Source organism: Mercenaria mercenaria, chromosome 4, assembly GCF_021730395.1.
Source record: "Mercenaria mercenaria strain notata chromosome 4, MADL_Memer_1, whole genome shotgun sequence".
NCBI classification, from domain to species: Eukaryota; Metazoa; Mollusca; class Bivalvia; order Venerida; family Veneridae; genus Mercenaria; species Mercenaria mercenaria.
This window is the reverse complement of record NC_069364.1, coordinates 12,667,050-12,693,864: the sequence shown is the minus strand read 5'-3', so window position 1 is coordinate 12,693,864 and position 26,815 is coordinate 12,667,050. Positions and strand designations below refer to the sequence as shown.

At 34.5% G+C, this 26,815-nt stretch overlaps 2 protein-coding genes across 2 annotated transcripts; one reads left to right on the top strand and one right to left on the bottom strand.

Moving 5' to 3' along the window:
* Nucleotides 1-998: 998 nt before the first annotated feature.
* Nucleotides 999-4,315, bottom strand: LOC123553208 (uncharacterized). Its single transcript, XM_045342954.2, has 2 exons — nt 4,190-4,315; nt 999-1,926 (listed from the first exon to the last, which is right to left on the bottom strand). The coding sequence occupies exons 1-2, from the start codon at nt 4,242-4,244 to the stop codon at nt 1,298-1,300; spliced, it is 684 nt and encodes a 227-aa protein (XP_045198889.2). The 5' UTR covers nt 4,245-4,315; the 3' UTR covers nt 999-1,297.
* Nucleotides 4,316-16,603: 12,288 nt separating this feature from the next.
* Nucleotides 16,604-18,027, top strand: LOC123553207 (uncharacterized). Its single transcript, XM_045342953.2, has 2 exons — nt 16,604-16,733; nt 17,579-18,027. Exons 1-2 carry the CDS (start codon nt 16,673-16,675, stop codon nt 18,025-18,027), a joined length of 510 nt encoding a protein of 169 aa, XP_045198888.2. The 5' UTR covers nt 16,604-16,672.
* The last annotated feature ends 8,788 nt before the right edge of the window (nt 18,028-26,815 follow it).

Sequence of the window (26,815 nt, the reverse complement as noted above, 5' to 3'; positions counted from 1 at the left end):
CATTTTTTGTGGGATCTTTATGAAAGTTGGTCAGAATGTTCATCTTGATGATATCTAGGTCAAGTTCGAAACTGGGTCACGTGCCTTCAAAAACTAGGTCAGTAGGTCTAAAAATAGAAAAACCTTGTGACCTCTCTAGAGGCCATATATTTCACAAGATCTTCGTAAAGGAAATATTGTTTTGAAAAAAAATACGGACCTGGAAGTAATGCACATGTCAAACTGTTCATATCTACCTTTCTCATGGCTCATTGTCACAGGAACAATTTTTTTTTCAAAATGGCTTTTTGTCATTTTTTTCCTAAGAAAACATTATAATTGTAATAAATTGAAGTGCATATTGCTCATGGACCCATACTGTATCCTAGGTACGTTACTGCCACCTGTGACTTATAACTGGCCTAATTGCTGAAAATGTATAGGGAATTCCGCGGTGTCTTTACCATGTAAAGTGGTCTCCAATTGGTCTAATGTATGTTGAATGTGTTTGAAAACTGGTCTCCAATTGGTCTAATATACAAATGTATGTTGAATGTGTTTGAAAACTTTTTGTGTTGTTGTGTTTTATTGGGTCGAATGCACACCTGCACAATTCGGACCATACTGTGTCTTTATAGCTGTAATATTTGAGGAATACATGAGGCACCCAATAAAAAATTTAAAATACGACCTTCCAACGGTCAGTATATTGATAGAAAGCAATTTACATAAAAAATCCTCCAAACTCCGTTTATTTTCTACTGAAAAAGAAAACATTTTCCACTTTTTCCATAAACTGCTAGATCACGAAATTTAGTAAATAAGTGGGGGTGGGGTGGTATGAAAAGTATAGTTACAAATATTTTAATTAGTACACGGGTGGGCTCAGTCTCAAAGGAAATAAATTATCTACCTGCACGTGACAGCAGCCTCGATTATGTATTAAGGAATTTGGGACGGATTATCTATTTACTTTAAATTTGGGACCAGACGTTTTAATCTGTTAAAGCACACACTCCTTGTCTTAATTTGTTTATAACAGCATATAATTATTACAAAAAAAAAACAATATACATGTCGACATAAGGGAAATCTAGGTATGCAAAACACTTGAGCCCAGATTAGATTTAAACCATGTTTGGGTAACTTTGAACATTATAGTAATAACTTCTGTAGAAATGATTGTCTCTGGTGCCGACTTCTCAACAAATGTGTGCACAATAAGGAAGCCGCCGGTTTTCATAAAATATCGGTTATCAATTCTTACAACATTTAAAGGTCTTGTCTTAATTAAACATCCGAACAAGCTGTAGTTTTATCACATATATTGCGCTGTGATCCCTTGTACCATCATTGGAATCATCGCCGATATTGCTCCCATTGCTCCTGCACCGGCACCGGCGGCTGCTTGTTGTGTTTGTGGCCTGTTCATATATTCAATAGCTCTCTGCATGACAATGGTGTCAAGATCTGCCTGTAACTGTACAAGAGATTTACCCGCTGGTGCAGCGTTTGTTGCATTACCTGTTCCCTGATTTGCAGTAGCTTTAGTTGATGAAGCGGACGCAGCTAACCAGGGCCCATATAATTTGCGTGCTATCCTTTGCATATGAGGAAGATATCCCATCATTTGCATCATATTACGTGGCGGAGATGTCTGAGTCTTTACATAATCTAGAAGTGGTTGATCCGGGCTGGCTTGTGGGCCCACAATAAAATGGACAGCCTCCGTTACCATATTCACTGCATTTGCCATAGCACGTTGTCGTACCATCGCACCAATACCAGTTCCCATACCACCCATGCTTCCCCCACCGCCCATCATGCCACCAAGTCCTGCCATTCCCCCACCGCCCATCATGGCACCAAGTCCTGCCATTCCACCACCAGCCATCATCTCCCCTATTGCTCCACCCATCATCTCGCCACCTCCATATTGACCGAAACCTGGAAGGTACAATATTTCACATTAGGAGAAAAATATGATCGTATATCATAAAAAAAAACATTTATACTCACAGTAATATAGTTTTTTTTTTCTTTTTTTTTCTTTTCATTATAATTATTCTATTTAAAAATTGATGTAACACAAACAGTGATTTGTCGTTGAATAAAATTGTTGCTTGGAGGAATTATATCACGAGGGTGCAACCCTCATGATATAATAACACGCATCGAAACGACTTTTGAAGAACAAATCGCTGTTTGAGATTTATTATTTCGATTCTAACACGTTAGCAAGGGTTATTATGTACATCACTGGCGACATCCACCAAATATTTGCCTGTATTGTTAAAGTTTCTTTTCTAGATCGCCGCTATGACGTTTGACGCTTTGACGTAACGATTATGAGTACAAGCAGTGAATTGTTGCATAACAACACGCAAGTTTCAGATTTCCTTGTTCAGTAGGAAAACAAATTGGGCTGTGTTAGAATTGCTCTTTACTTGTGTTTACAATATCAATATATTTACAGAACAGAATACAACACAAAGCAAAAACGTTGGCCAACAAGATCTTCCGATATTACTGAATACATTCTCTTAATGAAATAACGAAAAAAAAGAGTATTGGCTGACAAATAGAATCTAATATAAAGCAGCAAATACAATGTAAATGAGTGAATTGATTTTATACAGATAGTGAAGAGGTTTGATGTCAATTACGCAGGATGACGAGGCATGTGTCAAAGCAATTACTGATAGACGTGTAAATAACCGTTAGAAACGTTTAATTTTACAGGGGTTTTGAACTTCAGTTAATAGGTATTCATTTTATTTTGGCAGAAGCTCAATATCACCGAACAAGCAAGTGCCAACTTCAGATGATGTACACTCTCAGTCACTGTATACTGATTTCTGCGCCGGACATTGAAAGATATTCGCATAATTGATGATTAAAAACAAATTCTTATCTAAAGTACTTTTTTGTTATCCTTGAATGATATTCATGATAGCGTCTTTTACGAATAACATAAAAAGAAGGAACCAACGTTGGATGATTTTTATATAGTTAGACATGATCGAGTATCATGTTCGGGGAAAAGAAGATGGCATAAGTGAACTGTTATCACTATTTCGTAGACTACACGGTACATTTTCATTTTAATATATTACTTATGGAAATAAAAATAACCAATAAATCTTAGCAAATTGTAAAACCATAGCAGTGTTTATAATTTTATTTCATTTTCATAAAAATATTGCTAACTAGTATTAATATCCAACAGAAAGAAATATTATTAAACACATTGTGTGTATTATTAGATAGTACTTTCACGTTTTTCTAGCATACGGAAATAAATATTTTGAAACTAAAATGTCTAAAAATGTATTATACACCCTCAATCGGATAGGTTCATTCTCTTTAACAGTGTGCCATTACGTTTTCAAAAGAAAAATATGTCATATCAGCGTTGTAATTTTACGTACTGGATAAAATTCCTATAGAATCTTTCATTGATAGAAGTACATGTATCTGGCTCGAGGGTAACTGCTAAGGCGATAACTAGGCTCTACCGAGTTACCCCAAACCAGTTACCCGTGTGCTGGATATTTCCATCAACACCTACAACCAGTGATAGATTCGTTATTCATCAATTATGAGAACGAGAACCTTTAATTATGCACAATTTAATTGTAGTAGCGTATGAATTTACGCACTCATTCATAAGCTACAGCACCTGAGTCATTTTACAGCCTTTGGGACGAGATTGGAAAATCCCGTCTATAGTATGCAAGAAATAACAAATATACTTTGTCTTATAAATCTGCTTTACAGTCGAAAATGCAGACAGATTGATAAACAGGTTACGTTAAGTATTCATGATTTGCTACCAAATATGAAAACAATTAGAAATATGTCTATTTTCCTCATGGTTTCATTTGCTGGAAGAAATATAGTGTATATCTGTTTGTTTACGTATTACATGACTTTCATCAAGTAAACAACAGATGGAATAGTAGCCATGCACAAAACGGAATAAAATATTAGTTTTGGTCTGACAAATTTTCTTTTTATCTTATGGCTTTTCAACGTTGGTAACAAGGTTTATCAAATTTGACTTTCGTAGAAGTGAATAGAGTATTTGACTTTTCACTATGATGTCACTAAATAAATGAAGAATATGTAATTATAACAAATGTTCTCAACTTTTGATTAAACAATGTGTTCATAATCTGTTTAGATAAAAAATCTGTATTCTACTTACATGGGGATAAATCCACAGCTAAAACCGATAAAACCATTAATAATTTGCCAACCATGTTTGCGTCCTTTTCGGGTGAGTCAGGTCTACACAAGTCTTCCTCTGATATGGATCCAGTCTCCTGACTGCCTTTTATAACCACTAATATATGTAAAGCAATCACGTGAATACGGAAGCACGAGATCTGCATAATTTAAAAATATGATATCTTTATGGCTGTTCATGACGATCGGTTAATAATTGTATGTTGCATCCTTCAATATTTTGATAAGGGTTTTAACCTTTATGCCCTCGTGTAATCACAAACGTTGAGAAAAAATATTATTAATAAAACTTGATATTTGGAGAAAAAAAAAACACTTGTGAGCAAATTCTAGTTTTTTTTTCTCTTATATTTACCATCTGCTTTAATAGGGCTGAGGGTTAGACATACTTACATGCCTTGGTTATTTTTCATTTTTTTTTGCTGATAATAACAGTTAATATTTTGTAAAATACAAGCATGATTCAGACATAAGATTGTTTTAATTCAGAAGTAATATATATAAATATTCAATAAAATTATTGCTTGAAGGAATTCTGAACAATAAAAATAAAGCATCATCCAGATTATCAGTATATCCTTAATATACCCGGTATGTTCTGGAACCTTATTCTATTAATTCCGTAATGTACCGTTATATATACCTGGTATATGGGAACTTTCCTTTGTTGGGATCTTGGAATCATCCTGGATCATCAACAAAAGAATGTTCCAACAAACCAGGTCATTTGATGAATATATATATATATATATATATATATATATATATATATATTTTTTTTTTTTTTGTGGCTGGGATTTGTTCTGTTGTAACTGGATAATGTATGGCTCAACGTGGGAACGTCTCAGAAACATGGCGCCGTATAGGACAAGAAACGTGCAAAAACTAACACAACGCAGACCGGCTACTAAAATTTTGTAACAGCCTATATTCTTTTAACTTTTACATAATTTTTATGTAACTGCATTTTTATTTGTACAGACACCTGTCAGCCGCTACCTAAATAGCTCATACATACAATTATTTCGCTCACGCATTTACTCGTGTTTGTGTTTCTGGGTCAGTACTACGCTGTATGCAATTACTTTACTGGATATTAGATGAGCATGAAATCACCATTAAATATTCAGTGTGTATATAGGAAAGATTATTTTATCCTATATTCGATACCTATTTTGTCATGAACAATCTTTCATTAAAAAGAATTTAAAAGTTAATATTAAAACAAAATTAGTTATACAAGACAGAAAGTCAAATGCCTACCAATTGTGGATGGTGACCCGAGAAACATTTCTGCGAAATTATTGCAAAATCAGATCAGGGGTTAGAAGAAGATATCACTATTTGACAGGAAATGTTAATTACGAACACTCTTCGGAGAAGGTCACAAAAGGAATATTTCTGTGGAAACATTTCAAAATAGACAAGAAGTTGTGTTTTTTTTTTAGTTTCCCGCTATATACACATAGGAAAACTAACGGCAATGCTTATGATAAATCAGAATAGTTTTAACAATTTTGTTGAAAGTTACCTTAAGCTCTGGCGGTGATATTTCTTTTTTTTTTTACTCCAGTACAAAATGTAAATCATTCTTAAATTGGCACACCAGTTTCTGACAAGATATTTCTTAAGTTTCAACCGAATACATATTTGGAAAAAGTGTCCACGCCCACAGGCGGCCATGTGTTTTGTGGAAACGGAATAATTTGAACTGTTTTGATAGAGGGTTACCGTAAGATCATTTGTGTGAAATTGTTTTAAATTTCGACCAAAGGTTTCTAAAAAAGAAAATTATAAACTTGTCACAACACCCTTGATGGCCAGGTTGTTTTGACAAACCTTGATAATTTGAACAATCTTGGTAGAGGATCATACAAGAAACATTTCTGCAAATTATTCTAACACTAGTATCAGTAGTTCGAAGAAGATGTCGTATGAAGTTGTTTTCTATTTTTAGCCATTCTGAAGGGTCACTAAAGGAACATTATGTAAAAACAATTTAAACTGGGCTTATATGTATTTTTTTTTCAAAACAGGCATACAGTTTCTGACAAAAAGATTTTTAATACTTCTGGTATATACATATAGGGAATCGTGCTCCTCTGGCAGCCATGTTTTTTTTACGAATCGTAATCATTTGAAAGATCTTGGTAGGGGATCAAGAAAGTAACGTTTCAATGTAATTACTTCGATCGGAGCATTGGTTTAACAGGAGATTCCTTTGAAGATTTTCTATTTTTAGTCCTGGTGGCCCCTGTTTGCAACCAAGCGGACCCCAGTAAACAATTAAAAGAGGACCACTTGATGTTCATCGATTTCTTATTTATGCTTTCACAGGAGATGTATTTTGAAGAAAACGTTTACGGACGGACTGATGGACGCACAGAAGTTCTAATGAGATTGCTGGTGAGCAAATAAAAAATGCATATAGCAAATTTGTGGTCAATGAACAATAAAGATATAATTATAAATAAAAACTATTTTTAAGTTTCCAGTAATGCATAAAAGGAAAAGTAACCACGCACTCTGCCGATCAAGTATTTTTTAAAGAATCAAAATATCTTAAAACAATTTTTGTGTTGAGTAACTTTAGAAAATCAGGCCATCAGTTTCTGAAACTCCAAAAATAATATATTAATTAAAGGAAATTTGGTCACGCAAACCTACCCCATGGGGGTTTTGTGTTTTGACAAATAGAAGAAATTTGAACAACCTTGGGTAGAGACAAACGATGAACAATTCTGTGATGTTATTATGAAATCGGACAAACAGTTTCTGACAAGAGCATTTCAAAGTACCGACTACATACGCATGAGGAAAAATGAATGAAATAAAATTCTTTTAAACAGTTTGGGAAGAGATTCTTTAAAGGGAAGTCTAGGCCAAGGTTCATCAATGTCCACTGAATGGTTTCAGAGGAGATAGTGTGGACGGACGGACGATGGACGTATTGACAACATACGATAGTCGATGAGTGTTATCACATTAGCTCACGTTGAGTACTTTGTGCAAATTGAATCATCTTCAAATGCCTGAAGAGTTTACGAAATCAAAGGAAAAGATTTTGTCAAAACGTTTTAGTGAAGTACACAGTACACATGCATTTAAACAAAATAGTTTGCCTTCGTTGAAAGTAATTAACATATAAAATAAAGTAAACCATTTATATCTCATGCAATAAATTAATTAACAGAGTCATGTGATGGATCACATGACAGATGTATATTAATTTGACAAGTTAACGTTATGTAAGACCATAAATTTGTCAACATTATTGTCCATTTAAATCTCAACTGTTTGATGTGATTTAAAGGTACAAATGTATTAGTAACACAGTTTTAATATCACGTATGTCTTTAACTAAGTCTGTTCAGAAAGCAAAACGGATGGCCTGGTTTACAGTCCAGAAGGATCTTCTTGAAAGTGTAGAATTAGATCTCCAAAAGTTTTTGAAGAAAGTCAAATGGTAGGATTGGCAAAGGTTTTAAAAAGAAAAGAACAGTTGTCACTGAAAGTAGTTGAAAATATTTCTCTGATCTTTTGAAATCAAAACGGGTAACACATTTACTAACGTGTCCGTTAACAACAGAATAAAGAATGGAAGTCACAGCAATGTATTGAGCGGACACATCGCTTTGTTTGAAGTGAAAACACGCTACTCAATTGTCAAAACACAGGAAGTCACCAAGAACTGACGGCTTATCTTATGTGGATTTTAAAATCATACTAGTACTTCTTTGTCGTACTTAATGTTCTTGTTAATGTATGTTTAAATAATGGCATAATCCTTTAGAACGGGGATCCAGTCCAGTACAAAAGATCATAGAGACCCTATGTCGTACGCAGAAAGAGCTTTATGACATATTTAACAGGAAATCGTCTTTATAGTCAGCGTCTAATGATTAAATTGTAAATAAAAAAAAAACAGATTTCGGAAAACTGCGAAGCACAATAGATCATTTATCTTCTATGACAAATCTTATTTATACACGAATAACACGTAAGCTTCAAACATTCACTGCTTCATAGATTGTAGGAACAAACTACGACACTATCTACAGAGGCCATCTCTGGAAGAAGCTAAGCGATATTGAAGCTGATGTTAAAATGTTTTAGGCAGTAAAACTCTGTATAAGAATAGACCACCTTACGTCAGGGTCAGCTCAAGTTTGTCTGAATTTTTGAGGTAAAAATCAGGCCTAATGCAAGGATGTGACCTTTCACCAATTTTGTTTAGTTTAGTCTCTTTGCACAAGAACTCGGTATTGATATAAGTAATGATGAAAGATAAAAGGTAAGGGAAGTTTTCCCGGAAGCACTGAGCACCCACAACACAACTATAGAGCCATGCATCGCAAAGTAGGCCTACAACAAAAAGAAGCCTTAACGAAAAAATACTGACGGATTGATTCAAAAATCCAACAAGTACATTTTAATTATATGCAAAATACAGAAAAGGTGTGTGTGTGTGTGGGGGGGGGGGGGGGGATGGGTAAGGGGTAGATAAAATGGTCAGGTGATGGGGGAAAGGATGAATGTTCAACATATTCAAAAGCCACGTTCCTAAAACACACTCTCCCTACACCGTAAACCACAGCAGCGCAGACACGCACGTGCATAAGTAGACGATATAGTGCTTTCGACTGAAAAGAGAAAAAATCTTTATATAGGTCTAATGTTAGACCGGTTTCTGGGTAGTTCTAATATTCCCGCTTTCATAGCTTTGGGTATTGTATAATCACCCCTTGGATATGGTGCCTGCTTTTTAATTTTGTCTTTTTTGGCAGTTCCTGCGATATGCAGGCTACATATAACCTCAGATCTCGTTTGTTTAGTGCTGCCCATTGTTTTCTCGTTTAGGGCAAGCCATTTATTTTAACAGGGGACCGTATGCCACTTTTCATGGAATTACACACTAGTGTATCATTGAAGGTTCCATGCGCACCGCCGTATGAACACCTAAATTGTTGTGTGCTTTTTTGCACTTGTAGCATGTGTAAATATTGGGTTCTGCTCAACCCGGGGCTAGAGGGCGTGGACGGTAGCATGCATTTCCACTGCCGTACTTGAACAGGCTCAATCAAACCGAGCCTGCAACATTTTCGTTTTTGTCGTGTTGAGTGACCTGTCGAGTTTCCACTTTTTCTATTTTACTCAATGGTGTGGTCAATCATTACAGAAGGAGCAGCCATTTGGAGTACACATGTTACACGTACGTATAGAATCTGTTTTAAACAGAGTCATATGCCTGTATACAGCTTTAAAAGCTGTATCAGTGGAAAAACAACCTGTGTATCTGCATACTGGCTAAGATTTTATATTTTGCCTAAATATTATATATGCAAATATATGCGAGTGCAGTTCTTTAATCAGTTTACCACTTGCCTGATATAAAGTGATGAATGTCTTAATATCGTTTTTAGAAAGCTTCATAGTGTATTTCATTGGCTTAACTGAAATAGATATAAGATTTATGTTTGCTGTGAAATAAATGCTTTCTGTAGGATTAACATCTGAGTTATGGTGTTCATTTGTTTTATTTTTTCCCATGTAAATATGTCATATGACTGAAAATCTATTGTTAATCGTATGAATCCATTTAAAATATCTTGTAATTCTGCAAGAGAATGGCCATTTGCAAATATTAATGCTAAAGTGTATATGATTTCATTAATGTTTGCAAATGGATGAGACTCTAATAAATAATAAATACACTAGTTAATATACGCAGGTGTTTGCAGAAAGCAATTAGTTTAGATAAGTTTGAAAGAATATGAATTACGGCATTTTACTATTTTCACATTGTTTCTCAGCTGATCTTGTTTATATTGTGACTGTCAAGATTTTGTCAGTTTATAACAAGCGTTTCAAAACTACTGTCAGCTCACTTACATTTTTGCCGTTGACAAAATTAATTTGTGTTAAAAATTAGTGGTCTGCACTTGCCTGTAAAATTCATTTCCCATATTATGTGTGTATATTAAAACTTTACAAATTATGCACACATGCCTTAATATTTCGTTTCAATCACGAGCAGAAGTATATAGAGTTATTTTTACGCAGATTGCAGAAGATACAAAATAGAAGTTCATTTCTTCAAAAAGGCTCATATAGATTATTATGTTTATAAAATTATATAAATGTGTTTGGAAATCTTAAATGACATTGTCATTGTAAGCAGGTAGGGGTACGCCTCGAGCCCTACATTGCCTATGACGGGGCAAATAAACGGGGTCACCCCTTTCTGGGGGCCTCAAAATACAACTTTACAAACTTTTATACAATTCAAGCATACTACTTGATTCCTTATTTACAATCCAACCTTGTATGAAACAGTCAATAACACGCTGTCTAAATACACATAAAAAGTGATTATAATCTACAGAATCTGGTTCATACCAAACATTTGCAAAGCCATAATCACACAGTATTTTTTAACGTTTGAAACCTAGTTTTTATATCCTTTATTACAATCATTTAATGTCTGTACATAAACCTTGTATAAAATAATATTATCAGTTTTACAAAGTTTGGACTTATACTTTACAATTCGCAGGTACCTGTTTATATACAAAGGGTACTCAATACTGGAATTTAGATGAAGGAAACATATTTATTCAAGACTTAATACATTTTTTCAGAACTAGAGCATAAAGGTTGTAAAACAGTTTTTTTTCTTGATCAAACAAAAGCCTTTTACAGTGGCTGATTTTTGTCTGGAAGAATACGGTTTCGGAACTAAATATAGAAAAATTCAGAAGTATCTTCTGCTCAAAATGCAAACAAATGTGCCGTGCCATGAGAAAACCAACATAGTGGCTTTGCGACCAGTATGGATCCAGACCAGCCTGCGCATCCGCGCAGTCTGGTCAGGATCCATGCTGTTCGCTAACAGTTTCTCCATTTCCAATAGGCTTTAAAAGCGAACAGCATGGAGCCTGACCAGACTGCGCGAATGCGCAGGCTGGTCTGGATCCATGCTGGTCGCACACCCACTATGTTGGTTTTCTCATGGCGCGGCTCAAATGTGTTATATCGGAATTCTTCTCACTATCAAGGTCTATTAAGCAAAGCTGTCCGGTAGCACCATTACAGTACATCCTGCAGACAGAACCTATGACATGACATGTCAGAGTAGATAGAAATATCGAAAACATTAAGCTGCCATCTCTTAATTGGTGTTAAACAGAAATCAGACTTTTCTAATATGTAGACGATAAGAGAATGAGACGTGTCTTCTTTTTCAAAATATAAAGGTATATATGAGAAAGCATCGGGCGCAAACATTAACAAAGAAAAGAAACAACTAGATTTTTATTGACAACTTAGAAAGATATTTCACGACAGTACATAAAATAAACAAGGCAGTCTGAAAGACAGCTAAATCCCCCGCCACTGCTATGGATAGTGAAAGGGTAAAACCTTATATTTTAGCTGTGACCTTGACCTTGAACTGACATGTCTGACTCATGAATTCTGCACAACGTCTTGATGAGGTGATCATTTGACCAAAGTTTCATGAAAATCCTTCAAGGGGTTTAGGAGATACAGAGCTGAAACCTTTGACCTTCAGTTGTGACCTTGACCTTGAGTTGACATGGCTGACTCATGAGTTGTTGATGAGGTGATCATTTGACCCAAGTTTGATGAAAATCCTTCAAGGGGTTAAGGAGATACAGAGTGGACACCAAATGGAAAACTCAAACCTTCAACCCTTAGTTGTGACCTTGACCTTGAGCTGGCATGGCTGACTCATAATTTCTGCACATCGTTCTGATGAGGTAATCATTTGACCCAAGTTTTATAAAATTCCTTCAAGGGGTTTAGGAGATATAGAGCGGACACGAAATGGAAGGCTCAAATCTTTGACCTTCAGTTGTGACCCTGACCTAGAGCCGACATGGCTGACTCATAAGGTCTGCACATCGCCTTGATGAGGTGATCGTTTGACCCAAGTTTGATGAAAATCCTTCAAGGGGTTTAGAAGATATAGAGCGGACACAAAATGGAAGGTTCAAACCTTTGACCCTAAGTTGTGACCTTGACCTTGAGCTAGCATGGCTGACTCATAATTTCTGCACATCGTTCTGATGAGGTTATCATTTGACCCAAGTTTTATAAAATTCCTTCAAGGGGTTTAAGAGATATAGAGCGGACACAAAATGGAAGGCTCAAACCTTTGACCTTGAGTTGTGACCTTGACCTTGAGCTGGCATGGCTGACTCATAATTTCTGCACATCGTTCTGATTATTTGACCAATCATTTGGGGTTTAAGAGATATAGAGCGGACACAAAATGGAAGGCTCAAACCTTTGACCTTGAGTTGTGACCTTGACCTTGAGCCGGCATGGCTGACTCATGGGTTCTGCACATCGTCTTGATGAGGTGATCATTTGACCCAAGTTTTATAAAATTCCTTCAAGGGGTTTAGGAGCTATAGAGCGGACACAAAATGGCAGGCTCAAACCTTTGACCTCGAGTTGTGACCTTGACCTTGAACCGACAAGGCTGACTCATGGGTTCTGCACATCGTCTTGATGAGGTGATCATTTGACTCAAGTTTCATGAAAATCCTTAGAGGGGTTTAGGAGATATGGACCGGACACGATTTTGTTACGGACGGAAGGACGGACGGAAGGACGGACAGACGGACGGAAGGACGGACGGAAGGACGGACGCAGACCATTCCTATAATCCCTCCGCCACGGCGGGGGATTAAAAAAGTTGAAAACCACAGGTCGCCCAACATGACATAAACGAAAATGATGCAGGCTCGGTTTGATTGAGCCTGTTCATGGACAGTAGTGGAAATGCAAGCTACCGTCCACGCCCTCTAGCGCCGGGTTGAGCAGAACTCAACATTTACACATGTTATAAGTACCAGAATATAATTTAGAGACATCCGCGGATGAAACCGAAAAATCTTAAACTAAATCAAATATCCGCGGGATGGAACAGAACAAGGTTAAAGCACAAACCGAAACACAAAAAGGAAATGTACTCAGTAGCACCCTTCCGTGGGAAAAGATCTTGATTCAGTTTCCACACTCACTTATTTCTAAAAAAAGGCGAAACAGTTTCACTGAAAATTTATATATACGGCTAATTTCACAAAACACAGACTAAATCTTATGAAATTACCAGATAAGTAATTTATTTAGAGAAATTTTAGTGCATCTGGTGTGGGAGTGTGGTTCTGACAAAAATATTACAGAACTTTCAAGACGTTTTTAAAATTTAATTCAACATTTTACAATATTGTCGTACAGATTTGTAAATACTTCAATATTTGAAATAGAATTAGCTAATGGAAATATCGAAATCATATGAAGCATAGTCCAGTCAGTTTATTGAAACATTGTAGTTCTGGTTTGTTAAGAGAAGGGGCGTAACTTAGCAATGGTTTTATTCATTGTCGATAGAATTATTTTGCTTTTCAACTTTGGCACTTGTCAGAAGGCTTTTGTTCTGTTTAATTCATATAATGATATTTCATTCAATTAGCCTTGTAAGGCTGGAAAGCGGATACTGCCCTTTCCCAGTTGTTTCATTTACAGGGAAAATAAATGGGGTTACCCATTTGGTGCCTGAGAACTTTTGTTTTTCAGGTCAACACTACGGAACATCTTCCAAACTGATACTAAAGTACGGGTATGAACACATGTGTAATTAGGTTTGTTTACAGTTTTATAAATGCAAAAAGATCTTGATAATACAACCAGTTGTCAAGTATAGATCCACAATGACTGGCTCAGATAAAATATGAAAATACCTTCAACTGGGAAAAAAATGAGGAATTTTTCCTTCCGCCATCATTTGATTCGCCCGGCTTTGCTACTTGATTATCTATTTAGTACTTTTATACGTAGATAATTAATGTTGACAGTAGTTTATTCAATATCGTTTGGAATCCAACAAAAAAAATTGCCAATGTGCATTTTTATAACTATGCTGATCTAAACAAATAATACTATTGAATATTGATTATTTTGATCTTATTAATGATATGAATTATGTCAAATATAGATATGCAAGCATGAACTGGAGGATTGGGCGGGGGAAGCATTGGTACTGGAAATAAGGGTACAGGTTGAGTAGCTATTAGTACATGTCTGGGTTTGGGGATGGCTGAGATAACCTCGGTATAGTATGCTGTGCTTGATAACCTAATTAAATCTGTGCTAGGTCAGCACGTCAGGCCAGATGTAGTTCTCATAATGTTCGCTAAACAGCAAAGCCCCTGTTCGAAGAAATACGTTTCAAATAATTGGATAACTTCCGTTCTTGTAAAAATATTGCCAATGCCGTCGGACTTCATAATTCAACAAAGGATTCTGGGTAGACTAGTACTAAAACATTTACGGCACAGAATACAGATACTACGGTAATGCAGAATACTGTGTAATGGGTGCAAAGCAAAGAAATGGGTTGATGCTTTAACCAGTATCACTAATATTTTACATGCTTACCTTATGCTTATGCTTTACAACAAAATGTGTACATGCTATTGACCAGGATTATGTTACAATACTTGAATATTGCAAAAGAATATGTATGTCATATTCTATGAAAATTAACAGTTCACTCTAGTAGATAAAGACAAGAAGAAAATATGGCCTCTTGAGTGTTAAAAATGGTTTTGTATTATTACACCTAGAGACCTAGTTTTTTACCCTAAATAGTCTAGTTTCGATTCTGAACTAGAATTTATAAAAACAAACATTTTAATCATGTTTCATACCGATCAAGTAGAAAATAGTGCCTTTAGAGTATTAACAAGGATATTGTGTAGTGGCCTACGATTTTGACCCCAGTTAAGCAGCTAGTTTCAAACTTGACTTAGATCATATTTTATAAAAAAAAAAAAAACAAAAACAAAAACATTATAACATTCATAAAGATCGATTAGAAAGTATGGTGTTTTAAAGACAAGCATTTTGACAAGATTTGTAGATCTGGTAGAAGATATGCCCTATAGAATGTTAAAAAAAGTTTCCTTATGGTTTGACCTAGTGACCTGGATGACCCAGTTTCAGATCTATCCAACAAGGTTCTGACCAAGTTTTATTACTCATGGGTTAATTTTTTTTACCTTAAGGGTTACATAATAAGCGACTGTTGTTGTTGTCATTTTAAATGTCAATGATTTGACAAGTACCGCTTTAGTTATGAATTACCATATAATCATGCAAACAATGTTGGAAATGTGCTTGTTGTTTATGTTTTATAAACGGATGACACTTTATGTATATACTCGTATATTGTAAGTCAAATGTCAGGAATAGTTTCTGACTTAAATTGGTAATAAAATTATTTCATTTAGTATATAAATGTATTTATATCAAACATTATTTGTCTTGTTTTATCGCTTTATTTCCTAAATGATTTTTTTTTAAATGCCATTTTAAAAGATATGGTCATGTGACTGGAATAGCAAAATATTCTTGAAATTAATATATATTTGTCATTGTAAGTTGAAATCTATTTTTTTTTTTTTTTTTTTTTTAACGTCGCACCGACACATGATAGGTCATATGGCGACTCTCCAGCTTTAATGGTGGAGGAAGACCCCAGGTGCCCCTCCGTGCATTATTTCATCACGAGCGGGCACCTGGGTAGAACCACCGACCTTCCGTAAGCCAGCTGGATGGCTTCCTCACATGAAGAATTCAACGCCCCAAGTGAGGCTCGAACCCACATCGATGAGGGGCAAGTGATTTGAAGTCAGCGACCTTAACCACTCCGCCACGGAGGCCCCTAAGTTGAAATCTAGCGTACTTAAAAGTTGCATCTGTAAATCTTCGAAGATTTGTGTCTTTCTTTATTGCCTTTGGTGACCTATCTTTTTGTAATAGTAAGTTAAATTAGCAGTATTTTTATCATGTGACAACTAAGTCCAAATTTTAACCGCGGCAATACAAAAACACCTTTGGTTTCGCCGTCTAAATGTTTGAGATATGAAAGTGTCTATCCTAGGCTTCGTTTTTAATGCTAATAATAGTGACAATAATGATTATAATGATGATAATAAAATTCAATTGTAAATATTTAATAATCTTTACTTTTAATTTAAAGAAAGTAACTTCAAAGATGTTTTGACAACCCGTCTGTTACATTTTTCCGTTACTTTGTTTTTGTTTGTTTGTGTGTTTGTTTTTTGTTCGTTTGTCTTTGAGTGTCTTCTTTATTGACTGGTTTGCAATTCCATTCCTTAATCGATGTTCAAAACGTTGCGTCTGTTTGAAAAGGGACAAATACCCAACATTCATTTTGCATGTCCTTGCTGTAAGTGAGATGTCTTAAGAAAATAAACTAAAGTAGTCATTTTTTTTTCATCAAATCATGTGATCTTATTAATACTGTCACGTATTTTGTCCGTATAAGAGACCAAGCCTATTTTCTGCTCATTGTCATTTTTACCGCTGACAGCTTCACTGAAACATGGAATTTTGTTCAAAACTGTTAATCTACGTCTTCCTTGCAAATTCGTTTGCTATATTATGTGAGTATTTTATGACGTTGGATTATTATTTTCTCTTTTTACTTTAGTCACCGAGAAAGAAAAATGAACTTGTTTTTTGGACTAACTACAAATGAAGCAGGCTAGAAACAAAATTTAGTGTTAAACATTATTTTCCAGTAGGATTGCATTATTTTTAAAAAAAAATAATCTTAGGAAAATTATTTTGATAAATATATAATTTACCAGGCTAATCGATTGCTTTACAAAATTAAGTTTCAAACACTAAGCTGATTAGTGAATTTATTAACATTTAAAAACTTGCATTAATGTACACTAACCTATAGGCTCATCGTCAATTATTTCTCCTAATCTAACAATCATAACCTTAAGATAGAGAAGACAGTTCGGCATTTTTAATAAAAGACGTAAACTTTTTTTTTTATTTTTATTTTTTCGGGTTTTCACGTTTTAATCAGTGTTTTATACTATTATTATTATTATTTCTTTTACATGTATGGTTTCAATCCTCTTTTCATGTTTATATTTGGCGATAATAAAAACAATTAGAAACTTTAAGTTTATTTCGTCAATATTTGCTTAAATGTTCTCATGATATATGTTTTTCATAGAAAATCAAAATATAACTGTTAACGATTAAATACAAAAAATAATGAAGTTAATAGTTCGAGTAGTTTATAAAATACGATGACCTGAAGTTGTTTAAGCATACTTTGTTAATAAAATGTGATCATACCGCTGGTAGATGATCTTATTTTTACGTGATACAAATTTTATATCTTACTTCTCAGGCGCAATTATGTAACTAAACTGCTAAAATTATTTGTATCATTGATATTATTTGTTTTGCTTTGATTTGAAATTAGGTCTTGGTCAGTTCGAAAACATGGGTATGCTAGCATTAGCTGGAGGACTTGGCGGAGGAGGCATGGGTACTGGAAGTATGGGTATGGGTGGAGGAGCTTTCAGTGCGGGTTTAGGTATGTCTATGGCAGGGATGTCGCCGGCAGAGTATGCAGTGCTTGATAATGCTGTTAAATCAGTAGTAGGTCCTCACGCCAGTCCAGATATGGCTCTCATTACATACGCCGAGCGGCAAGGTGGAGTTCCAAGAAATGTTTTCCAGATGATGGGATATATTCCCTTCTTGCAAAACCTTGCCCGTACTGTTGGGCTACAGCCAACTGCAGGTTCTGGCCAGACTGGCACTGGAACAAATCAGGCACTGAACACAGATGCTATCGTAATGCAGAGAGCTGTGCAATGGATGCAAAGGAATGGGCTCATGGGGCAAGCAGTCGCACCTTTGTTTTAAATGTTCTCTTGGCAACGACATATTTAGAAAACGTATTCATTTAATTGAGGAAATGACAATAGCATTACGAGGGGTGTTCGAAAATACCCGGAAAAGAACTTTCATATCCTAATTCATCATCAAATATCGAAGCAACTATATAAAGACACTTGCTTCCAGATCGTACGAAAACAAATAAAAAAGAAAACTTTTTTAAGTATCAGGAACTTATTGCTTTATTTCGTAAGAAAGCATTGAAACTTAATTACTGACAAACTGTATGTTTTGAAAACACATGAAAACTAGTTCTTTTTACTGATTTCTACATTGACAATTAAAAAGCGTTTGTAATGGGTTACGCGCGGTCAACTGCCTTAATCATAAATATCTATATTTAACGATTGTTGAATACGTATTCCTCCGTGGTGTGTTGGTCAAGAATGCGTTAAAGTTTTCAATGCCCTGGCGGCACGGGTTCGATTCCCCACTCAGCACCTTTATCTTGCTTGATTTGAAATTTTATGGATAGTTTTGAAACAAAATACTCTTTTTCTAATGTTCATAATATGACCAAACTTCAATTTTAAAGAAAGATCATTCTTAACCAAAATCTGGAGGTAAGAATTTAGGCAATGGAATGAGAAGTCTTTATTCTAAAAGCATTTTTATTGTGAAAAATAACAGGTAACATGAATCCGCACGGCATTGTCATGTAACGACATCCGGTTGTGTCCCTTTTTTCATTTTGTTTTGACTAATAGCGGCCTACATTCCTTGCCATTTGATTATTTTCAAACCAAGCGAATTACTGATTACATTAAAACTAGGCGCTACACTGATTGCGTCAAGTCATAAATGAGGCGTCCTCATAATGTTATGTATGTTTTTTCCGATCATTGCTTGCAAATAAGCGATGGACTGATTTCAGATTATTGTGCTGCATAATGGACATAAAGATGCAGGTGTAAACATGAGGCTCAGGGATAATCGCTGACGGCTCACGCCTTGGACGTCAGAAGACGATTAGGCCATGTGACATCTTGATAATTAAAAAGGACCGGCGTGTTCCTGTTCAGTGTCACATTTTATCATTACCACGGGAATATAGACTAAACATTTGTAAATGAGTATACAAAATGAACCACTTGTAAATATGATATTTATTGACTACTCTTTCGATATAATAGCTGACCGGGTTAACGGTAGTATGAATGCATTAGAAATGATAAATAAATCATTTATGTTTATGTTTTGAAATTTGGAATAAAATAATTTACACACACACAATCGGTTGTGTTTTTAAATTTCAGCACAACAGGTGTAGAAAAAAATATTTTAGACTACTATTATGGTTATTTTTAACAAAGCGCTTTTTGAATTACCGGGCACGTAGACTGATTTCTATACGTCAAGTCATCGCTTCTAGCCTATCACCCAGGTGCTCAGTAAAGAGATAAGTATTGCGTATGAAGTATTAAATACATACCACATGAAAAGAAATAAACACTCACTTATTTTTGCATTTGTGTTCCACCGCCATATTGGTTAAAAGTTTCACGCCGACGCCAGTGGTAAAATGGCGAAGGAGAGAATCAATTCATGGAAGATGTGCCGGGTGTCCTGGATATTTATTATTGCATGAAATGTCAACGACTGATAGTACTAGACATAATTTCGTCCGTTCGTCACTTTAAAAAGGACTTTGGAATTATTGGATATACTGTTATTGTATGTGTCAGAAGGGATTTTTATAACAGTATGACAAAGGACCGATGAAAACGTGTGTTCCAACTCTTTTACCTTTTCCTTATAAAAAGTTTGTGTAATAATTGTTGTCACACAGAGGATGGACTAGCATGAAGTTTAAATCACACTTTTGTTGTTTATGTTTTAGCTAACATCAATTGGTTCTTGCAGCAGAGTATGTAAATGTTTGAAATTACTTTAGTTTTATTTGTATGCTTTATTCTTAATTTTATAATCAATGTTTTGTATCATAAACCTTACAAAAATGTTCATTCAACGAGCAATATAATATTCATGATATGTATGTATTACTGTAGGCCAAAAAGCACTGTGATTCTGTGTTTTCATAAGATATTTGATAAAAGATTTTATTACATGTTGGACGTCACAGGAGTGAAATAAAGCCATTACATAAAATTGATAATACACTAGTGTAATAAAGCTTTGACGTCAACGTCGTTTAAAGTATAGGAGACGTTGGTCAAATTGACTTGTTTATAGTTAAAGAAAGTAGAATCTTTGATGTTTTGACAGGAAAACCTAATATGTGATAAAAAGAATATTACATTTGTGACTTTCCACATTAAATTTATTAAACTCGTGGAATAAAATTGATAACCGACAGAGCCTTGCATTTAATTATTTTATTAAATTTATTTAACTCGTTCAATAATTTCAATTTTGAAAAGACACTCGTGTAATATCCTCAATTTATCATCAAGGTCTAGGAGTTATACTATACACTGACTAACACTACAAACGTAGAACATTACATTGTCACTCTTTGTAGAGACTTTCGATGTTTAAATTAATATAGATCATATAAGAGTTCATTGTCCCTTCGTTCGGTTAAAAACATGCGAAAAAGTTCTTAAGACCCGTCAGGACATATAATTACCTTCATTTAATCCTACTATTTCCGCACATTTAACGGCCCTTTCATCAGATCATTTTGTTGGCTCTTGTTTTCCAAGAACATCCTCTTTCTTCTGTGTTGTTCTCTATGTCATGATTTATTGATATAATTGTCCTTCATTTCAGGCGCTCATCTAAGGCATTTTTATCAGAGCATTTTGCTGACGTGATTTGTACCTTCTCGTTTTCAGAGAACATTTTCTTTCCTCTGTATCGTATACGTGGTCCCTCAAACATTGAATTATTTACAATTTCATTAGAACAAATATAAATAGGAGCATATCAATAAACTTCATAACCTTAGGACGGCCAGCACATATTTATGCAATCTCGCCAGGCATATGTATGTTTTTGACAACACAGAAAATGACGTCACACGACCTTCAGCTATTTCCGGAAGTAAATAAAATGAAAGTAGAAATGCTAAACTTGAAAACGAAAGCCGCATTTTGATTCGTAGATAGTCAGGGGTCACGCGCAGGCGTCACCCCGTCTTAATGTATGCGCGTATAACACAAATCCCACAGGGGTTCGTAACGGACCAAGGGTACATTGATAATTTTGGAACATTATCAAAACGCTCAAAATGTCACTTTTGATGTTGTCTGAGAGTGTCGGTATATGCCTCAGATGTAAGATATAACCGTATTTGAGAGCTGCAGACCTAGACATTTCAGAAATATTTTCAAAATAAGTTTCGTGTAATAAATGTTGTTTCTACGGAAGCGTGAAAGGGCCATCAGACGCTAATACGTTTTAGTACGTTAAGGCTGCGGAAAGGATATTGCATCGAAGCGACTTGAAACCTTTTAAGAATTATGAAAAGATTGCTCTATTTAGCACTTTTTAGGAAAACAAAACTTATCATGTAAAATGAAGCTTAACTAAGCAGTTTGTCCTTCAGATCTGTATAATTACATCAACTGGACTACACCCTCGTCATATAATTCCTTCGAACTCCAAACAATGATTTAATTCAATGACAAATCATTGTTTGGAATATACTATTTCTGAAATACGTCGTTGTCTTTCCCTATTGAAAAAGAACAATATGTGCGTGATATTCAATGTTTCTCAAAGAAATGCCACACTCATATTAATAAACGTCGTTGAGACTTTTTGTTATTGTGTGCATGAAATTTACGATAATCAGAAGAAAAAAAAACATAAATTCAACGTTATCCTGCCTGGGGTCTTGGATTTATATTTTTTCTAAATGTTTCCAAACTAGAGTTGAGTTTATAGAGTAAGTGCAGGCGAATGTGTATCCGCTAAAGAGTTAAAATGCTTTTTCTATGGATTGACCCAGTTGATCCAGTTTCAAATTGATCCTAGATTTTATAAAGACAAACATCTGACCAAGTTTCATATTATACCATGTAGAGAAAATGGTAACGCTAGTTTTAAAAATGCTTCTGTATGATTTGACCGAGTGACCTAATTGTTGACCCAACATAATCCAGTTACAAGCTTGAATTAGCTTTATAATACAAATATTTTAATCATGTTTCATGATCATATAAACCATATTTCCTCTAGAGTTTAAACAAGACTTTTCTATAAATTGGTCTAGTCGCGTATCATTTGACCCCAGTAAGCCAGTTTCAAAAATGTCTTAGATTTAATATTATAAAGACAAACATTCTAACAATCATAATTATCTAATAGAAAAAAATGTCTATTTAAACACATATATTTTGATCAGGTTTCATGTAGATCAGGTAGAAGATCACAGGAGTCCGGCACATGGGTGGATTGAGTTTAATGACATACTGAGAAAATTTCCTCACTTATCAGGGGAAGGAAGTGTGCAAATACTACGATTAGTCAATTTCGCTATAAGCGTTTTCTCCCCTTGTGAGCTAAAAAAAAAGCGATAGCGCTTTGATAAATCTTATCTCAAACAGCGACCAAGTAACCAGACTACTTTTCTTACAGGCTTGATTGTCTATACATTCAGTGAATATAAATGAATAGCATTTTTTATTCGGAATGTGAATGTTCTGACTGACGTTTTTTTTTAAACAAAATATTTTAGCAATTTTCTGTGCTTTGCACGGGACAATGGATACTTTTTCCACTTAATACACAAGTGTTCATTAGAAATGTATTCGTTATACATTGTATTGATTTCTGATCTGAAATTTTAATCCAACGAAAGTATTGAAACTGTACGAGAGGAAAACATTTCAATACGATAGTGTTATATTTTATGTTTTGTAATAGTAGTTATTATCAGATCAGAAATCAGATTAACTTGAATAGTTGATGTATTCTTCAGACTGAATGACAAAGATAGGTCTATCAAGTTTACCAAATTTATTCAATAATTTCATTGCACATCTTTTAATGATATCAAGTATTGCTATTCAAACAAATCAAAGTGTACGATGTATGGATGTATGGATGAATGGACATACTCTGTTTTAAATGTATGCAGCTATGATAAAACATAGAGTTCTTATGAAACTTGATGTTATTAAATTATGTACATTATATACAATATCTACACATCTGTTATAAATATATGATAATGTGTTGTGGTAATTTTAAAAGCTGATTCATTTGAATAACTGAAGGCAATGTTTGAATGGGAAAATAGCTGATAATATTTTTTTTCCTGGCCATGTAAAGAAAGTAAAAACTAAACCCACTCATGTGCCGGACCCCTGTGTAGAAAATATGGCCTCTAGAATGTTAAGTATATGGATTTCTATGATTTCACCTAGTTTCAAATGTGTTCAAGAATGTTTTCAGACAAATATTTCGACCAACTTTCATTAAAATTGACCTTTAGAGCGAATAAAGTGACATTGTTAACGACGGACAACGACGGAAAACGACGGACAACGGTCATAGGACAATCACAATACTGACCTTGAGCATTTGTATTCCGGTGAGCGGAAAACAAAACATCATGTGCACAGCTTCTTATAAGGGTGGTAGGTCAAATACTTTAGACATATAATGTAACACTCGGGTCAAAAGATTGAATAAATTAAGGTATTTCTACTATCACCTATCTTTGACATGCGAAACATAAGCTATAACCGAATCTCAAACATAATCAAGATTTTATTAAGGCAAATATTCTGGTCATTCTGGTTTCATATAGATCCAGTAAAAATGACCTCTAGACTGTTAAAAAGTGTTTTAATTTTCCATTACTCGACATAGTGACTTAGTTTTTTAGCAAAGATGACCCAGATCTAAATTATGTAGAGACTTTATTGATACAAACATTCATGCCAAGTTCCCATTCAATATAATTTGGCCCAAATTTGTGACCTATACAGTGTCAACAGTGACATCGTTAACGACACAGGAAGATCACAAAAGCTCACCTTGAACATTCTAAGCTCAGTAGAGCGAAAAGCAAAACATGGCGTACACAACTTCTGCAGTTGAATATCATTTCGGCAGTATGTCATAAAATTTCGAGATGTATGTAACACAAATTTTATGTTTTATAAATGGACGAGCCTTTTTAAAATAAATAGATATATAAACGTCAAAAATAAGGATTGGTTTCTGAATTTTGTTATTAGGTAATACTCGTAAAATTATGTCATAGTAGTAAATGAAAGTATTTATATTTGATATAAACATCATTGGCCTTGTTTTATTGCTGTAATTCCTAAAAATCATTTTTCAGTGTTAGTTGAAATTTAAGGTACTTTAACGTTGCATCTGTAAATTGATGTAATTAAGGTGTTGTAACACTTTTCGGAATTTTATTCAGTAAAATCTTCGAAGCTTTGTGTCTTTCTTGTTTCCTTTTCGTAACTTATAGCTTTTTGCAATAATAAGTTACTAGTATATAAATAGTTTTGCTACACCTGTTTAGGGACCTCAACGACATTTCCGTAAATGTAAACGTTTTTATTCTTTCTTGATATGAGAGAAAGATACAAACTCTCGAAGGTTTAAGCGAGTACAAGAAAGTACCATCTTATACGTTTTATGTATAGCTGTATCCTTTTAATACATATTTATTTAAATTAATTTATGTTAAAATGATACACTCAGTGGTGAACACTTTAAGAAACTTAATTAAATTTTAATTGAAATAATTTTCACAAAGAAACAATTGTTATCTCTTAGATGTCAGCTGAGTAAACGGCATAAATATATACCTAACAATTGATCTTATATGATAGAAGGAACGTGATTGTAAAATCAGCCTTTTTCAGTATTTTTTTTCACGTGACAACTAAATCCAAACTTAATTCGCGGCGATATGAAAACACCGTATTTTTGCCGTCTGAGTTAGAGTCTATGCTCGGCTTTGTGGCAATGCGCTGACGAGACAAACTAAGCTTTAACTATAGCATTAGTTGTCAGGCTTCATTTGTAATAATGATGATTAATTGTAAATAGTCAATAACGTTTACTATTAAATCATAGAAGGTAACTTCAAAGGTGGTTTGGGTCTGTCTTACTCAAGGCCTTCTTGCAAACCAACAATCAACAAAACAGGAGTACATACATGCATATACAAGCAAACAAGATTTAAGATTTGTGTATAACATTCAGTTAGTGCATTGATACAAATACAAGAGCAATAGTACGACAGGTATTCACCGAAGACAACTTCAGCTGATTAATGTTTTTTAAATCATCATAACACAATATTTACAATAAAATCTGGAAAGTAGATCCCTCGGAAGCACCGAAAACAATGCAAACACTGAAAATTGCAGACTCGGTTTGATTGAGTCTGTTCATGAGCAGTAATGGAAAATGCAACACTGCCCACGCCCCCTAGCACCGGCTTAAGCAGTATTCAATCTTCAAATCTAAATGAGTTGAAATCAATGATCCCGAAGGACCAGAAAATATAACAACACTGAGATGAAGTCGGGGCGACTTTTTACGGCCGCCACACAGCACTTAACACCCGCTGTTGTGAAGTAAATAAAAGCCATGTAGTACACTGGACTCGGTGTTATTAAAATTAGTATTCCTTTAAAAAAATGAAGTCATTTCAATGTTAAATCGGTGCTAGAGACGTTAGCGGTGTTGCACATTTCATTTCTTTTCATAAACGGACTCAACAAAACCGAATTTCATATTACTTCGCTTGGCCCCAACGTTTTTTCTTATAGATTTTATCTTAATTCTGCAAATGTACACAGACTGATTTATGTGTCTTCTTTACGTACTGGAGTGCGATTCCATTCAATTAATGATGTTGAAAACATTATGTTTGAGAAAGATACAGACTGGAACGTATTGGTTCAAAGATAATATGCTGATTGGGGTCAGGGTAAAAATAAGTTTCGAACATAGAGAACAGAGTGTATTGCTGAGTTATCTGCCATTTCATGATGTGTGACTGCGCCGATTAGAATTGGGACCGGTACAGAGTATTGAGAATTGACCAGTATTGAGTACTTGAAGAAGAAAAATGTGCACTTGTTTGTACATCTCGGAACTCAAATGTAATGAAGAGTTATAAGAATTATCTGATAAAACGTTTTGTTGTTGTTGTTGTTGTTGTTTTTGGGAAAAAAAATGATGATAATGTTCATTGTTTAGGCAAAACTTGCTTGGAAATTTTTATTTATTGTACAGTTAAATAAACTAGAATTGAATTTAAATTGTACGTGTAACAGTTTAAGCACTCAGAAAATACCAATATATTAGGTATTTTCTAAGCGTTTTAGTGACATGGAGTAGCTGGTGCTTTTTATAGTTTAATTTACTGTCTAGTCAGCTGAAAGAGAAATTAACATTGATTAACAAGGGATGATTTGTACTTCTAATTTTAGTATGTTGATATAATTGTAGAACTTTTTTTAAATTATTAAATGACAAATAAACACTCTCATAGTTCCGCGAAGAATGGTTTCATATATTTTAGCGTTTGTGAAATGTAACTGTATAATATGATGTTTATCAAAGCGAGATTATTATAAAATATATTGTTTTTATTGTCTTTTTGTTTACACTAGAATAAAAGAAATTGAAGTTGGTATTTTTATGTGTATGATGGCAACACAAGTATAAAAATCCTACACGTATGAAAAGGGACAAATACCCAACATTTATTTTACATGTCCTTGATGCATGTGTAATGTCTCAAAATCTAAAGCAGTAAATTTAATTTAATCAAATCAGCTGATCTTATAAATACTGTCACAGA

Excerpts from the sequence above, each read along its gene's own strand:
- LOC123553208 (XM_045342954.2), bottom strand. The coding sequence starts at position 4,244 with ATGGTTGGCAAATTATTAATGGTTTTATCGGTTTTAGCTGTGGATTTA. Across the intron at positions 1,927-4,189 it reads AGCTGTGGATTTATCCCCAT|GTTTCGGTCAATATGGAGGT; the intron begins GTAAGTAGAATA and ends TGTACCTTCCAG.
- LOC123553207 (XM_045342953.2), top strand. The coding sequence starts at position 16,673 with ATGGAATTTTGTTCAAAACTGTTAATCTACGTCTTCCTTGCAAATTCG. Across the intron at positions 16,734-17,578 it reads AAATTCGTTTGCTATATTAT|GTCTTGGTCAGTTCGAAAAC; the intron begins GTGAGTATTTTA and ends ATTTGAAATTAG.